The 17,918-nt window shown below is 46.5% G+C and overlaps 1 protein-coding gene across 1 annotated transcript in view; it reads left to right on the top strand.

The window, feature by feature from the left end:
- The window catches only part of ABHD17A (abhydrolase domain containing 17A, depalmitoylase), a 54,856-nt gene that overhangs the window by 30,360 nt on the left and 6,578 nt on the right, over positions 1–17,918 (top strand). Inside the window, exon 2 of the mRNA XM_069218047.1 lies at positions 8,671–8,865. Within this exon, the coding sequence (XP_069074148.1) occupies positions 8,671–8,865 (195 nt within the window). The remainder of the gene's footprint in view (positions 1–8,670; positions 8,866–17,918) is intronic.

Genomic DNA, 17,918 nt, shown 5'->3' with positions numbered 1-17,918 from the left:
GGGGTGTGATCACCCCATCATTTGCAAACAGGTATATAAAAGCCCACTACTGTTTGTAGAAGGCTTAGAAACAGGACTGCATGCCCTGCTGAATTCCGAGGCTGCCTCATTCCCAAGTTAAGTAAAATGCGATTGAGTGACAGACCTTTTTCCGTAGAACCGTTTTCATCAAACAGAAGCTGAATCAAGGTCAAGTGACTAAAGCTAGCCCATCTGGAATATCAAATGCATCTTTTGGCAAATGTGGTGTGTTGGGGCTGTTTGTCCCCTTAATGCTCAAAGAAAAACGTATGAATAATGAACGTGTTGACGAGTATTTACATGGAGTAAACAGGGGTGTCTGCAGCAGATGCTGCTGAGACAGAGATTGTGCTTGCAGTGCGCGGAGTGAAGTGTGTACTCAGAGTATCGCGTGAGGGCAGCAGATGAGCTCGAGGCTGTTCTTTACTCACTTTCACTCTCCTTTGAATGGGGGGTGTAAACCCAACACCTTTCAAAACCAGAAAAAACTAGCTCTGCCTCTGGAGGACACCGCCCGCGCCTTCGGGCCTCAGCTGATCAGGCGAGGGAGTGCCCAGTGTGCAGCGGTGGGAGGGCGGTGCTCTGGTGCCTTCGCCGTGCCACTGTCACCTGGGAGACGTGTCACGCACCGGTTCACTCGGGGACGGTATATCACGGCGCTGTACACTCCCGGCTGAGGTGTCACGCACCGGTTCACTCAGCGACGGTATATCACGGCGCTGTACACACCCGGCAGAGGTGTCACGCGCCGGTTCACTCAGCGACGGTATATCACGGCGCTGTACACTCCCGGCAGAGGTGTCACGCGCCGGTTCACTCAGCGACGGTATATCACGGCGCTGTACACTCCCGGCTGAGGTGTCACGCACCGGTTCACTCAGCGACGGTATATCACGGCGCTGTACACACCCGGCAGAGGTGTCACGCCCCGGTTCACTCAGCGACGGTTTATCACGGCGCTGTACACTCCCGGCTGAGGTGTCACGCTCCGGTTCACTCAGGATATATCACGGCGCTGTATACACCTGGGAGACGTGTCACGCACCGGTTCACGCATGAAGGGTATATCATAGTGCTGTACACACCTGACAGAGGTGTCACGCACCGGTTCACTTAGGGACAGTATATCACGGCCCTGTACACATCCAGCAGAGGTGTCACTCACCGTTTCACACGTGGACGGTATATCGTGGTGCTGTACACACCTGGCAAGGGTGTCACGCACCGGTTCACGCATGGAGGGTACATCATGGTCCTGTACACACCTGATAGAGGTGTCGCGTACCAGTTCACTTATGGAGGGTATATCATGGTGCTGTACACACCCAGCACTTAGGGATAGTATATCACGGCGCTGTACACACCCAGCAGAGGTGTCACGTACCAGTTCATGCATGGAGGGTATATTGTGGTGCTGCACACACCTGACAGAGGTGTCACACACCGGTTCCTTAGGGACAGTATATCTAGGTGCTGTACACACCCAGCAGAGGTGTCACGCACTGGTTTACGCGTGGAGAGTATATTGTGGAGCTGTACACACCTGACAGGTGTCACGCACCGGTTCACGCATGGAGGGTATATCGTGGTGCTGTACACACCTGGCAGAGGTGTCACGCACTGGTTCACTTAGGGACAGTATATCGTGGTGCTGTACACACATGGGGAGAGGTGTCACGCACCGGTTCACGTATGGAGGGTATAACATGGTTCTGTACACACCTGGGTGAGGTGTTACGCACTGGTTCACTCAGGGGCGGTATGTCACGGCGCTGTACACACCTGGGAGGTGTCATTCACCGGTTCACTCATGGAGGGTATATCACAGTGCTGTACATACCTGGCAGAGGTGTCATGCACCGGTTCACTCATGGAGGGTATATTATGTTGCTGTAACCATGGGAGAGGTGTCACTGCACTGCACACATCTGGGAGAGGTGTCACACCACTGTTTACTCTGTCACAATGCTATACACACCTGGGGGAGGTATTGTGCCACTGGTCACTCATGGAGGGTATATAACTGCACCGGTTCACTCGGGGACAGTATATCACGGCGCTGAACACACGCCAGATAGTTGTTGCTCCACTGTTTACTCGTGGAGGGTGTATCACGGCGCTGTACACACCTGGGAGAGGTATCGTGCTACTGGTCACCCCTGGAGGTTACATTACGGTACTATGCACACCTTAAAGAGGTGTCACGCCACTGTTCACTCGAGGGTACATCAAAGTGCTGTACACCTCGGAGAGGTGTCAACGCAGCTGTTTACTCGTGGAGGGTGAAAGATGCGCTGTACACACCTGGGGGAGCTATTGTGCCACTGCTCACTCAGAGGGTACATCACGGCGCTGTACTCACTTGGGGAGGTGTCGCACCACCGTTCGCTCATGGAGGGTACATCACGGCGCTGTACTCACTTGGGGGAGGTGTCGCACCACAGGTCACTCGTGGAGGGTACATCGCGGCGCTGTACTCACTTGGGGGAGGTGTTGCACCACAGGTCACTCGTGGAGGGTACATCACGGCGCTGTACTCACTTGGGGAGGTGTCGCACCACAGTTCGCTCATGGAGGGTATATCACGGTGCTACAGACATCTCCCAGAGGAGAGGTGTCACACATCTGTCCACTCATTAAGGGTACTTCACTGCTGTACACACCTGGGAGAGATGTCTCAAATCTGTGGGCATCAAGGTGCTACATACACTGGAGAAAGGAGTTTTGGGTATACTGTGCACACTTGTAAAAGGCAAAAAAACTACTGCTTGTGATAGTGACGGTCCAGTACTCCTGCACACAGAAGAGGTTTTAAACACTAAAAAGAAGATTAATGACCCCATCTTCCACTGGTGGATGTTTTGGGGTGCTGCCTGCGCTTCGGATGGTGTTGGTGCTGGCCACACAAAGACTAAATTGTATTAATGCACATGGAACCCCCAAGACAGAACCACTGAAGAGTATAAGTTTGCCACACAAATCTCTCTCTTTAAGCCTCAGCAACACCTGGCTTTCCATTAATAGCATTGTGGCTGCTCTTATGAAAGCAGGCAAATAAGTAAGCGAACAAAATTAAACTAAAAATCAATATTTCAATTGGAACTAATAAATTATGTTCAGAGTCGAAAATAATTTAGTAAGAAAATCGGACACCTGGCAATAGAAGAAAATACAAGCTTTGTTGTCATCAAATGTTGGTAGGCAGTCCTTCAAAGAGAGCTTTGTTCTAAAAATTCACGCTCTTGCAATGAAAGGTATAACATTTATGAGTTCTGTGGTTTCTTAGCTGGGCAGGGAGTGAGGACAATATGTTGCAAAAACCAAAATATTTATGTTGAATTAGTCAGTGAAGAACCATCTTTAAAACAACAGAATTAACTTGAAAATATTTTGCTCCAAATGCCTATTGCCTGGATTGTCGCTGAACCGATGCACCGACTTATAGCGTAAATATTTAATTGTCCTATGTTCTTGTTTGAATTGGTGCCACTCCTGTGGTCAAGGTGGGTGGCTGGAATTTTAGAATCTATTTACTTCCTGGCAGTCCAAAGAAAAGAAAGAGCTTGTGGGCAATTATACCAGACCCCAGTGCAACTGCTCCAATTATCAGGACAATAGCACTTCACATTAATGAGGTTCCACCGGCATCCTCATTGCCTCAGCCTTGGAGTTGGGAAACAATACTTGTTCCAGGATTTAACTTTGGGAAACATAGATGTCATCTTCCGACAGTGAATGCCAATCCTTGTCAGCAAGGATTATCCACAGCTGGGTAATTGAAAAAGGCAAAGAATGGGCAGTAGGTTCTAGTCTGGAGTCCCTCAAGACTTAAGTATTTCAAAGGCACAGTAGAGTCCATGGATCACCTGCTCCTCTTGTTAATCACACTAATTCTCAAGCACAGTTGCTGATCCAGACCGATCCCCAGAGTGGCAGTAGCAGACACAAACCAGTTGCACAGATAGACCGCAGGCCGCTGGACATGGATTACCTTGCAGTGGGGTGGACATGACTTAGCCTGGGAATAAGTAACAGGTATACTACATCCCATCCGATGACCCAGACTGCACTGTGTTAGGGCAGAACTCATTAGAGGGAAGAGAGCAGCTTCCCTCCCCACAGTACCCTCAGTGGAAGACAACTGCCCATATCAAATTCCAAAATAAGCTTTGTTTTAGGAAAAAAAACAATGAAAATCTGGAATGTTCTTAAGAATTACGTAAATTGTGAACCATTTTGCCTTGGAGTTTCAAAAAGGGTCTATTCTGAGTTCTGGGAGGGATCACAGAGACTTTTGTGACTCTTGTGGGCTTTGTGAAAGTTTACGGATAGGTTAGTGATTGTCTTTTGTGGACGTTGTGATGCTTATTGGTAGACCTTTGTGAGCGCCTTGTGAGGCATGTGATGGTCTATTGAGATCCTTCACAGATCAGTTAGAGCTTCGTGAGGGCGTAAGGCAGGGTTTGTTTACTGGGTTCGATTGGGACCTTCTGGATGTCTGTTGAAATGCATGTACACAGATCTCTTCTGGTGAAATTAGAACAGGACATTTTGACTCAGTGCCGTCATGGCGAATGCGATCCTAGAGCATTTTGACTAGAGAAATGCAGTTAATGCCAACTCTCTGCACCACTCTCCCCCCGTGTATCTAAAACTGTACTAGACTAGGACATTACAGACCTGATTTATTTCACTGCAAATCTATACCTTCTTGGAAGCCAGCTAAGTCAAAGTGGAGTTGGAGACAAATCTATTTTTACTTTCTTTGCTTCCTTACCTTATGATGTTTACCAGTTTTTACTGATTAGCAGCATTAGCTTCTTTTCCTTGCTTCATTTGGACCCACTCGCTTGTTGTTATTCTCAGTTTTGGCAGCCCAGCTGCTGCTGTGTCCAAGCCTTGTACACAGTGTTCTCTCTGTACAAACATAGTTCATTCCCCTTTCAGTCCCACCCCGATGCGCTGTTTTCACTTTCTACACAACCCACCACCTTTCAAATTCTCCTTTTCAAACTTATCTTATCTTCTGATTCGATTCAAAAGCACTGGCTGCTTTCGAAGTTTCTTTGAAAAGCTCGGAGTGGGTATCTGCAAGGCCCAGGGGGTTGTAATCTTAAAATGGCCGAAACCGGCTTTCTTGTTGCAAATGTTAGTGGTGGCGGGCGACTAGTGTCTTTGAAAACATAGATATTCGGTGGTTTTGGATACACCTGCCTCAGTACTGGAACACTGAGGGCATGATCCAGGCCCATATGATGGGATATATCAAGGCAGTATTTTGAACGTTGGCAGCATATTCTAATCGGCTAGAAGCTGTACATTTAGTGCCTGATAACGGTTTGCAGTAAAGCTGTTTTTTCTTTTCTTAAATGACCATATAGAATCGAAGGAAGACCTGGTCTTTTTAAGCTACGGAAACTAAGGACAATATGTCGTCAAAAATGGGTGTGGGTGCGATGCACATTTGCCTCTGAAACCACCTTACTCGTGCGCCCTTCTCAGAACTTTTTTTTTTTAAAGCATCTTTAACTATCCTTCACTCTTTCAAGCTAAGGGCTACTTCCTGTATAACCCAATTGAGTCACGTGAGTGGCATCATACCTCGTCTGCATATCCATATAAAATGAGAGCATAGTGCTTATGCCACTCGGGACAGGAAGTCCTGGTTACAACCTGGAGGGGCCTAGGAAGAAGTATGAGGGTTTTCACTACAGAGAGTCATGTGATCAGGGCTATTCCAGGCCATTGCAAGTAAGAAACTTGGGGATGGGGACACAAGAAGTTCATCTAATTGGCCACATGTCACAAATTTCAAAGGCCTTACCTACTGGTTGTTATTGAGGCAGCATCCTCTGTGGATGTGCACAGACCTTTAACTGTGCCACGGAAGGGTGTCATTAATCTGTCTGCTGCATTAACTGCATTACACAGTACTTTGGCATCCTACAGGTTTGGTGCTAGGTGTATTTTCATTTGAAGTCTGAAGGGCTGAGTTGCTTTGCTGACGTTCATTCTGTGACGTGCAGGTGGCACATTAAGCCACTGTGTAAGTGTCTAGTTTCGATCATGCTTAATTTATGTTTTGTCTCCTGAGCCGCCATCTTTAACCAAAGACATGGCGTTTTCAAGGATTTGGTTACTCATTGACGAGACTTCTTGGTGGAAACAGGTCACCGGAGTCAACAAGTTACATTAATGACCCTCTGACATACTAATCGACAGCCACAATAAAAATTTTTTTAGCTTATGCGTCAAGAATTTTCAATTCTATTAAGGACACGGAGGCGAGGATTATGCTTCTCTTTCTCTTTACTGCAAAAAACAGCAGCCAATTAAATCACTTTAACCACAAAAAACTACACTTCCCATGAACCCCCATAGCCCATAATGTCCACCAATCACAGGTCTGCACCCTGTATATCTATCTCTGCCAACACTGTCCTTCCTCTTTCTTTGCTGCTTGCAGCCTAAAGATAAGTGATCCTTTTCATTATAACGTGATTTTAACATTTATTCAATTTTAGCAGCGTGGAGTGGGAACGGGGCTTTAAAGCGTGTCGTGTTGCTTAACAATCATTTTCAGCGCTACGCTCGCTCGATCGCTTCCAATGCAATCGGTTCACACGTCAGCCGGGATCAAAGAAACTCACTTTATTCTTGCGGTGGACGCCCTGTTGGGCGCGCTAATTGATTGGGCTTTGCCCGTGTTTGGGAAGCTTTGGAGTCCTTTGGACTCCTAGACCACAACTGCTGCATGAGAGGACTAGTCCTCTTTCTGTTTCCTTTACGCGCATGCGCTCTTCCCGATTTCCTCTGCAGTGTTCTGAGGGATCGGAGGAGACGCTGCACGACTGAATGTGTGATCTGAATTTAAGTATTTCTACGATTTAAGCCCCTAAGATATCGGATTTGTGGTTAGTGTTTTAATTGGCTGCTGTTTTTTGCAGTAAGGAGAGAGAGAGAAGCATAATACGAAGCCTCCGGTCCTGACATAGAATAAAATACTCGCTCAGATCTGCAAGATGCGGCCAAGGCCTGCAAGTACTTGTGATATAGAAGTTATGTGCTCGTCATGGGGACCCGATTATCACTTCCTCTCCACTGCCCTATACATTTGTAGCAAACTAAAACTGCAAAAATGAAACAGGGCCCAAGACACTGGCGAGAGCCAAATACCCCTCTGACATGAGAACTGCGGAGCACAGACACTCAATCATGTGAAGATTAAAACTGAGGACCCATGGCACTGGCGGCAGGCCAGACCCTGCTGTCATCAGAGCTGATGTCCACGACACTGGGAGCAGGCCAGACCCTGCTGCCATCAGAGGTGATGTCCATAGACACTGGGGGCAGGCCAGACCCTGCTGTCCTCCGAAGAGATGTCAATGGACATTAGGAGCAGGCCAGATCCTGCTGCCCTTTGAAGAGATGTCCACAGATACTGGGAGCAGACTAGACCCTGCTGTCCTCAGAAGAGATGTCAATGGACATTAGGAGCTGGCCAGACCAGGCAGTTATCATACGTGATGTCCACAGACACTGGCAGTAGGCCATTTCAATGGCTGATAATCACAGTAAAGGCCACTGAAATTATGTGATTGCGCAGCAGCATTTTCCAGATAAATATGCTTTTACCACATACGCCACATATTGCATCTGCTGCATCATTTGCAGATCCCAGCAAAAGAAAATCTTTGCTCAAAAGTTACAAAAAAAATACACCACGCCCGGTGCTGCGCAGTAGAAGGCCATTTGCAAACATTGACTGCTCTCCTTACAGTTGGTCATGCTGTATTTCTGGTACAACTGCGGTAAAACTTATGTAAAGACAGTATTAAGAAGTGTTAAAATTATATAATTGTGAAATAATATGGCCACAAAATGCACTGAATTATGCCGTTTTAATTGCCTTTCCTTACTGCGTCATTTGATCCTCTATTACCACATAATTTCAGTGGCTCCTGGCATACTACATTACAGATGTTGTAGAGTAGCTCTTAAGTGCTCAAGGAATTCCTACACCACTCACCATCCCATAATGTGTTCAGTCACGCTGTTCAGAAACACCGCCCTCTTTTATACTGACCAAAAATGTTACAATTATGCAATTAATGAATTACCAAATGTTTACTGCATTCAAATGTTTTGGGTACCATGCGGCAATTCAACAATACGGCATGGGTTTAAATAATAACCACAAATGAAAGCTGAAAAAACTTGCATATATATTTTGAAAGATAATCCTACATTTGTGAGCTAAGTGTTACATGACCAGCAATATCGCACAGTATAAGCACAGTATTACAAGTAACGCATCCATGGACCTGGATTTAAGAGGACACTCCAAATATGCGCCAAGTTGCAGCAGTGAATGTTTAGTTCTGGTGCTAGGGCGCTGCACTCATGACACGAGGTCCATTATGTCCACCTTTGTTCACTTCTTCATGTTGTGCCAATCTTCCACGAGAACATAAAAAAAACCCTTTCATACCAGACAGGAAAAAAGGGGCAACAAGGAGCTATACCTTTTATTAGTGGCACCGTTTATTGCACCTCCACACACACTGCCCTGCCTGTTACTGCCTTAGTCTTGTATGTAAGTGTCTGTGAAGTCTGCTCTCCATCGGTCACCTCTCTGTCCTCTCTCAGGTTCACCGTCCTCTTCTCACATGGCAATGCAGTAGACCTTGGACAGATGAGCAGCTTCTACATCGGCCTGGGCACACGGATCAATTGCAACATTTTCTCCTACGACTACTCCGGCTATGGGGTCAGCACGGGAAGGGCTTCAGAGAAGAACATTTACGCTGATATTGACGCAGCATGGCAGGCCTTGAGGACAAGGTGAGTGTTTGGACAGGCAGATCTTGAGGACAAAGTGAGTGTTTGGACAGGTGGTCTTGGTGATGCGGCAAGTGTCTACACAGTCAGGGAATAAGAATGAAGTGAGTGAGTTCATAGGGTGACCATCTGTATAGGCAGGCCTTGCCAACGTGGCGAGTGTGGCGGGCCTGAAGACGAGCAGGTGCTGAGAAGAATGCGAGTGTGAGTGCACAGGGCAGCCTTTAAGACGAATTGAGTGTCTGCATAGAGAGCAAATAGAAGGAGGTAGGTCAATGCACAGAGAATGCCTTGAGAATAAAGTGAGTATTCACACAGGATGGTCTTGAGATGAAGTGAGTGTCAGCAATAGTAGGCTTCAAGGCGGAGGCGTGTGCCTATACAAGCTATTTCTGTGAGTGTCTGCACTCGCAAGCTGTGAGAATGTATTGAGTTATGCGCAGAGGAGTCCTTAAAGGGACCATCCTGCAATGAAAGATTCAAAACCCCAGCAGACATCATCCAAAAAAGGAAGATTCTGGAATGACTGGGTAAAGAGAACATGTTTTCCTCTACACTGGATGCCCCTTCAAGAATGAAGAGAATTTCAGAACATGAAGCTTTGGAAATGAAGCGAGCAACTGCACAGGAGAGCTTGTGAATGAAATGTGAGCAAAAGTAGGCTTTGACGATGAGCTGAGGCTGTGCAGGTAGGTCTTGAATTATTTTGGGGTCTTATATAATACTAACTCAGTGGAGGTAGGCCGCAAAGCTCAGTACAAGCTGTATGTAAATATATTTTAATTACAGTAATAGTAAACAAAGTGAAGGTAATTGAAGGACGCAACATTAGAATAAAATGGAACAAATGGTGAGGGAGCAGTTCCAGGAAAAAAGTTCATATGCAAATAGTACAATATTTACAAAATGACAGTAACTTAGTAATAAGGTGTGCTGAGGGGTGCTCGCTGAATATCATTAACCATGTATGTACAAGGGCAACTGTGGGGATGGGTTTTATAGAAATGATGAGATGGCAGTCCAAAAATGTTATGTATGTATATAATATACACACACACACGTGTGTATATATTTTTTATTTATTTATTTTTGCACAGATTGTGATCGTGCCATTCTAATTCCCATAGGATTCTCTGCTTTCCAAGAAAGATAAAAAAGGCTGTTTGAATTACTTCAAATTGGACATGAAGGTAGAACTTCACTCAAGGAAATGCCTTTCAGTCAATCAAACATTTATAGAGCGCAGGCAAATCACCCGTGAGGGTCTCAAGGTGCTGGATCTGTTTGCTTCTGCGTGGAGGAATGATCATTCAAGCATCAGGTCTTTAGTTCTCCTCTGAATAACTGGAGTGACGGTATGGTCCTGAGGTGTAGGGGGGAGGTTGTTCCAAGCCTTGGCTGCCAGGTGCGAGAAGGAGCGCCCTCTGCTGTTGGCATGACAGATCTGTGGGGTGTCTGCAAGGGAGAGGAAAGCTGATCGGAGGTGTCTAGTCGGTTGGTGGAAGGTCAGGTGTTTGTTGATGTATGCTGGTCCTTCGTTGTGCAGGGCCTTGTAGGCGTGGGTCAGCATCTTTAACTGGCAACTTTTCAGAATCTGGAGCCAGTGTAGGTTTTTGAGATGGGGTGTGATGTGGGTCCTTCTGGGGAGGTTGAGTACAAGTCTTGTCAGTGAGTTCTGTATTGTCTGGAATCTCTTCAGGAGGCGTGCTGCGAGTCCTACATAGAGCATGTTTCTGTAGTTCAGTCTTCTGGTGATGAGGGCCTGCATAACGGTCCTTCTGGTGTCTGCTGGGAGCCACCTGAAGATCTTGCGGTGTGCAAGCAGGCAGATGAGACCGTCAACTTGTTTCTTCTTGAATAGCTTGCTATCCAGGGTGATGCCGAGGTTGCAGGCATAGTCTGTTGCGGCGGTGGGGTGCCGAGCTCTGCAGGGCACTGTCTGTCATGATGTTCAGTTCATAGTGAGGTTTTGTTCCCAAAGTTGAGGACTTCTGTTTTTTTTTGGTATTTAGTTTGAGACAGTTATTTATCCAGTCCGCCACGTTCATCAAGCATCTGTGGAAGTTTGCTTTTGTGGTGGATGGATCTTCAGACAGTGAGAGGACAGGCTTGTGTTATCGGCATAGATGATGATGTTCAGCTGTGTGAGCTGAAGGTGACGGCCGGGGGTGGGGTGATGTAGGTGTTGAAGAAGGTCAGGATGATGGACGATCCTGGGGGACTCCACAGATGATCTTCTTGGGGTCTGAGGTACACGGTGGGAGACTGATCCTTTGGGTTCCACCAGTGAGGCGATCCATTTGAGGGTGTTTCCTTGAATCCCGATGTGGTGGAGTATGATGATCAGGATGTGGTGGTAGATGGTGTCAAATGCGGCAGACAGGCCCAGGGGGATGAGGGCTGCTGTTTCCCCCACGGTCCAGGAGGACTCTGATGTGATCTGTGGCTGCAATCAAGTCCGTCTCTGTGCTGTGGTTAGCTTTAAGTCCATATTGGGAGGGATCCAGGAGAATGTGGTCCTCTAGGTGTTGGGTGAGTTCCTGGTTGATCACTTTCTCGAGGACTTATGCTGGATAGGGGAGCAGAGAGATGAGACAGTAGTTCTTCAATTTCAGCTGGGTCGGCAGATGTTTTTTTTCAGGAGGGGCCTCACTTCAGCGTGCTTCCAGGCCTTTGGGAACGAGGCCACGGTGATTGAGGTATTCAGGACCTTCCTGAGCTTGACGCCGATTTTCTTGCTTCCGAGGTTGAAGACATGGTGGGGGCAAGGTTCTGATGGAGCTCCCAAGTGTACGGTGTTCATGGTTGAGATAGTGTCTTGCGTGATGAATAGGTTTTGTTTAAATCAATTCAGCAGTTAATAAAGCAGCATTTAAAAAGGTACTTGGACTGGACATGAAGCGGTTAAAATTCAGAGACAGCAGGACTGTTCATTTGGAAATGTGTAAATTCACAAATCCACTTTATAAAAAATAAAAAAAAGGCAGATCATTGGATCATTCCGTCCTGCATTGCAGATTCACAAATCTATTGTGTTCTGATTAGCAGACTGTCACAGAAACATTATTGTTGCAGCTGCCATTACCAAACACATTGCACGGAGCACCAGGTTGGAAACCATCAAACGATAAAGGGCATAAGGAGGACAATGCTGACAACCAGGCCCATGTGTGGTGAGGACCCCAACAATAAATTATATATATTTAAAAAATACATAGGAATCGCACATCCAGTTATGATTTCGGATTCATGGATCCTTCCTGAGACCCTCAGATTCAGGGCAGGCCAGGATTTGCAGATCCATCACAGAAGCCACAAATGCAGTAAACCAAAAAGAAAAATATAATTTCGTGCTCTACTGCTACTCTTGGGCTATGGCCACAGGTGGGGACTGGCCACATGCAGCAGATTTGGAGAAAGGCCTAGTGACAGTCAAGTCCCTGCAGGCGTTCCAGACTGCAGTTGGCCTTTGGCCATCTGCAGCCTGTTTTGGGTGACCAAACCCTGTTGTGCCAGGGCTGAGGCTGTGCACTGTGGTTAGCTGTGCACTACGGGTGGCCACCCATGGTGGGTTGGGAGACCAAGCCTCATAGCCAATCTGCACTACACACAACCGAAGGCTGTGCGTAGTGGAGCTTGGCCACTGGGGTGGGTTGAATCCCAGAGAACAGACCCTGCAGCTAACACCCTGCTGTGGAAGGTCAGGCCCTGCAGCTAACCTGCTACTGTGAGAGGTCAGTCCCTGCAGCAAACCCTGGCTGTTTGGGGCCATAGTGCATATGGAGTGGGAGGTTGTCCAATGGGTGGTAGGCATAGGTCCAGGCCAGAGGCTAGACTATGCGGCCAAAGTCCACTTATGCAGTGGGGATTGACCACCTGCGTTGAGATGGGCGCAGGACCTGGGGGTGCAGGATGACAAAGCCCTGCAGGCAATCCCCATTGCACACGGACTAAGAATGTGCACAGCAAGGGGTGGGACGGAGGCCATGCCCTGCAACCTACTCCAGCTACACACGGCTACACACTGAGCATGACAGAAGGCTGTGCGTAGCCTTACGAAGGCGTTTGTGCCTGCGGAATTTTTGGATGATACGATCCCCAAAAAATAATAAATAAATAATTGAAAAAAAGAGTTTTAAGTGAAGTTTGAAGGGAGTTAAAAGTGAAAAACTGCTGAAATTTGCAAGTTATGGTTAGGACCACAATCCGTAACTCGCACAACCGCCATGTAAACTATAACCCTGAGACAAAATGCAATCCTTATGATCTCACAATATTTATACCAATAGGTACACAGTAGTAACGTGTAATTTGACAGGAAGATGTAAATAAACCAATAAATGATAGTAAATTTACAATCTTCTCTGTCAATGTTGTATGGGTAATGTGACATGTAATTTCATGTGTCAGATGATTTACAACATTTATAATTGCATCCTTTTTATTAATGGTGAACTCACGGACATTGCTTCTGGTGTGCATGTGAGAGTTATGCTTCGCACAGTTGTTGCAGCCCTACCAACTTGCAATCTTTGCAAATTTCAGTGTTTTTTTTTTTTTTTTGTTTAGTTCATCACAAGATCTCCACTGTAACTATAGTTTATATATATATATATATATATATATATATATATATATATATATATATATATATAGCCCAACAACATGTTATTTAGAGCAATTGTATTAATAAATGCAATGTCAGACATTTTTTAATAAAGTGCAAAGGTCAAATGCTCCATTATCACTGTAGTGAAAACATTGACATTTCAAGAACAATTCTTACCACAAAGCCTCTTTATTGTGATTTTAACCTCACCACACAAATTTAACCCCTTGCCTCCAGGTACTGCTTAAATACATGTTTACTGTGGCAAACAATATAATCTGCCATTGATTACCACTATTAAGGGGGGTAGGACATTGTGACTCAGCTGGTGCTTCACCTCTTGTGAGTCATGTCTCCTCTCTACATTTAGCAATGGTATATACAGCATAGTGCACCCTGCACATCTTCATGTGTACTTTATATATAAGGCAATATTCATGAATTACATTTTAGGAAAGTAGGTATAAGCAAAAAAAGCAGTACCACACACATGATTCAAGGTTTGTTAACCCCAGTCTCCTGAGAGCCCTATGCAGGGCTCCAAAAATCTAGACTACTCGCTATGGTGAGTTTTATTTTATGAAGTTGCTCTATTTTTATATTCCACTTGACCCTTCTGGTGAGTGGACAAAGAAAAGGTGTTCTGTTCAGTCAGAAACAGAATTAGCAATTAAGATGCCTTTAAATCGTATTCTTGTCACATTTGCTCTGTGTTCAGAGACCGATGTCAAAAATAAGTTTGTCTTCTTGCAATGCAAATACTTTACCTTGTGACTTTGCAGAGTTCCAGGATTTTGTAAGATGAACTGTCTGATCTATGTGAATTGAAAGACTTATGGTATCAGGTTTTTCCTAACACACAATATTTATATAACTAAGTCAACTTTACAAACATTTCAAAATATAGTTCAGTAGCCGTGAAAGACTATTTGTTGTACTTCTATGTGATGAAAAAAAATATTTTAATAGGATGAAGAAAAGTCAGAACACTTTATTTGGTGATGTGCAAATGATAAATGTTTTCTGAAACCCAATTTTCACAGGTTATTGTTAATACACTAAATAGTTTTATCAGTAACGCTGCAAGTTAGTGGGAAGGTTTTTGGACATTTCTTGGAAATTTACTGTCTGTAAATGACAGTGCACTACCACATCATGCTTTAGTTATATATTTATTAAAAGTGAGTGTTTAAACATAAACTGAGAAACACTCCTGCCCTGATGGCAAAGCTATTAGTAAACTAAGAGGCAAGTCATGCATGGATCATGTGTACCCTATATGTGGGCTACATTTATTATACATGGAGCAACCATTTCGTGCATATAATCAAACAAAAGAGGATTTTTTTTACAGCAGAAATGCTAAACTCACATATTTGAAGGTGCAATCATGTGAGAATGAAGAAAAAAGGCGACTGTAAAATACAATATTTGCCTAGGGTCACACAGTTTGAGACCCGTTTCCGGGTCAAGTACATTACAGTTAGGTCGAGTAGATTATTCAAGCTACTCGACCGGCAGGTCAAGTAACATTTTTATGATTTTTTCAAGGCCTGGACCTATGCAAAAGAACTTTGGGGAAAGCAAGGCAAGTTGGTGTACAAAATGTAGATGAGGAAGACACATGTAATGTCAGGGTTAAAGAAACACTAAAAAGAGAGCGCAGAGTAAACATTTAAAGCATACATTGTGAAGTAATACTGTTTCAAGGCAAGTTAGCAGAAGTTCACCAGACTGGTATTTGATATTTGAGGTGTTCTCTCAATGACTGTTTTCCAGGCATCTCATTAAGCCGGGGAGGGAGGGTGCTTTGAATGTCTGCTCAGGGGTTTGAGAATGATGACGTATCTGCATAGGTACTTTGAGAATCAAGTCTGCCTCACCTTATGAACTCTCAGAATGAATTCAGTGTCTACAAAAAACCTGAGGAATCAAGTGAAAGTCCTTATACAGAGGCTTTTAGAATGAGTTGAGTAGCTCGAGAGGAAGGCCTTGAGGAACAGGTGAATGACTACACAGATGCATGGAAAATAAAGTGAGTGATCAGGGATCCTTTATTAACGAAATTGGTGTCTACACAGGTATACCTTGAGAATTAAAGGAGTGTCTGCACAGGGAGGCTTTGCAAATTATTATCTTCATAGTTTTACCCTTGTAAAAGTCAAATCAATCAATCATGGATTCGTAAAGCACGGCTAATCACCCATAGGGTCTCTAGGCACTGAATGTAGGTGTGCTGCTCAGTCGAAGAGCCAGGTCTTGAGGTCCTTCCTGATCGTCAGCACAGGGAGACTCTGAGAAGGAAGTGAGCGTCTCTTCTAGACGGCCCGAAGAATGGAGTTAATGTCCATAGAGGATGTCACTGAGAATGATGTGGGTGAAGGTGGTGCTTGGCTTAAAGCCATGCCTTTAATATTTGCTTGGGAAGGTCTTAAAAACCAATTCAGTGTGTTCCAAGATTGGCCCTTAAGAATAAGGTGTCCGTCTGTCCTGGCAGGCCTTGGGAGTGAGGGAAGTGCATGCTTGTGTACTGCATCTCAGGAGAAAGGTGGTGAGTGTTTGCCAGAAGCCCTAAGAATGAGCTGTGCATTGAGATGGGTCTTAGGAATGGAGAGCTCAACGCCCTCTTAAAGAAACCCACAGCAGACCCCACCGAACTCAAAAACTTCCGGCCCATCTCTCTCCTGCCGTTCCCCGCCAAAGTGATTGAGAAAATTGTCAACACTCAACTCACCAACGCCCTGGAAACCAACGACTCCCTCGACCCCACACAGTTCGGTTTCAGGACCAACCACAGCACCGAAACCGCCCTCATCGCAGCCACGGACAACATTAGAGCCCTGACCGACAAGGGTGAGACCGTGGCCCTCGTACTCCTGGACCTCTCCGCAGCCTTCGACACGGTCTGCCACCGCACCCTGATACGACGCCTCAGCAACACCAGCATCAGAGGCAAGGCCCTCGAATGGATCATCTCCTTCCTCTCCGGAAGGACTCAGAGAGCCCGCCTGCCCCCCTTCAGATCCACAGCCACGGAGATCATCTGCGGCGTACCTCAAGGATCCTCCCTCAGCCCCACTCTCTTCAACATCTACATGACCCCCCTGGCGAACATCGCACGCAAACACGGACTCGACCTAATATCATACGCCGACGACACCCAGCTCATCTTATCCCTCACAAACAACCCCACCTCAGCTAGGACCAGATTTCATGAAGGAATGAAGGAAGTGGCGAACTGGATGACAGACAGCCGCCTGAAACTGAACGCCGACAAGACGGAGGTCCTCATCCTCGGCCCCACCCCCACCGCATGGGACGACTCCTGGTGGCCCCCGCCCTAGGCAGCACTCCCCAACCCACCGACCACGCACGCAACCTCGGCTTCATCATGGACTCATCCCTCACCATGACCAGACAGGTGAACTCGGTGACCTCAGCATGCTTCAACACCCTACGCATGCTCCGCAAGATCTTCCGCTGGATCCCCACCGACACCAGGAAGACTGTCACCCACGCCCTCGTCACCAGTCGCTTGGACTACGGGAACACCCTGTACGCGGGCATCACCACCAAGCTGCTGAGGAAACTCCAACGGATCCAGAACGCTGCCGCAAGACTCATCCTGGACATCCCTCGCCACCACCACATCTCAGGACACTTGAAAAAACTCCATTGGCTCCCCGTCAACAAGAGGATCACCTTCCGACTCCTCACCCACGCACACAAAGCCCTTCACAACCTTGGACCCAAACTCATCAACAACCGCGTCTCCTTCTACACTCCTCCGCGCACTCTACGATCCGCCGGACAGGCCCTGGCAGCCGTACCCCGCATCCGCAAAGCCACCGCCGGAGGAAGATCCTTCTCTTTCCTGGCAGCGAAGACCTGGAACTCTGCCCAGCCACCTTCGCGCCATACCTGAACACCTCTCCTTCAGAAGGCAGCTCAAGACCTGGCTCTTCAAGCACTGACCCCCCCGCCCCCCAGCGCCTTGAGACCCTTTATGGGTGAGTAGCGCGCTTTATAAATGCGAATGATTGATTGATTGAGTGAGTGTCTGAACAGATGAAGCCTGGAAAAAAACAGTCTAGTTCCTTTCCAGGTAGGCTTTAAAAACATGGCATGTTGTCTCCCCAAGAGGGCCTTGAAAATTAGGTTTGCTGAGGAAGGCCTCAAAACAAGACAAGCGAGTACGTGCCCATGCAGGAGCCTAGAGCGTGGCGCGCATGCGCCAAAGCATGCCTTAAAACAGCTGCAAGGGCTGGCTTAGGCGAGCCGGAGCACGGATGTGTCTTCACCAGAAAATGGGGCGATCCTGTTCCCAGACAGACTTTATAATGAGGGTCTGTTTGCCCCGGCAGACTGGTGGAACAAGACACGGGGGAAAGCGAGGACGCCTGTCCAGCCGAGCCCGAAGGATGAGTCTATCCAGGCGGACCCCAAT

Source organism: Pleurodeles waltl, chromosome 12 (genome assembly GCF_031143425.1).
Source record: "Pleurodeles waltl isolate 20211129_DDA chromosome 12, aPleWal1.hap1.20221129, whole genome shotgun sequence".
NCBI lineage: Eukaryota > Metazoa > Chordata > Amphibia > Caudata > Salamandridae > Pleurodeles > Pleurodeles waltl.
Note: the sequence above shows the minus strand (reverse complement) of the source record. Positions and strands in the feature narration are given on the sequence as shown.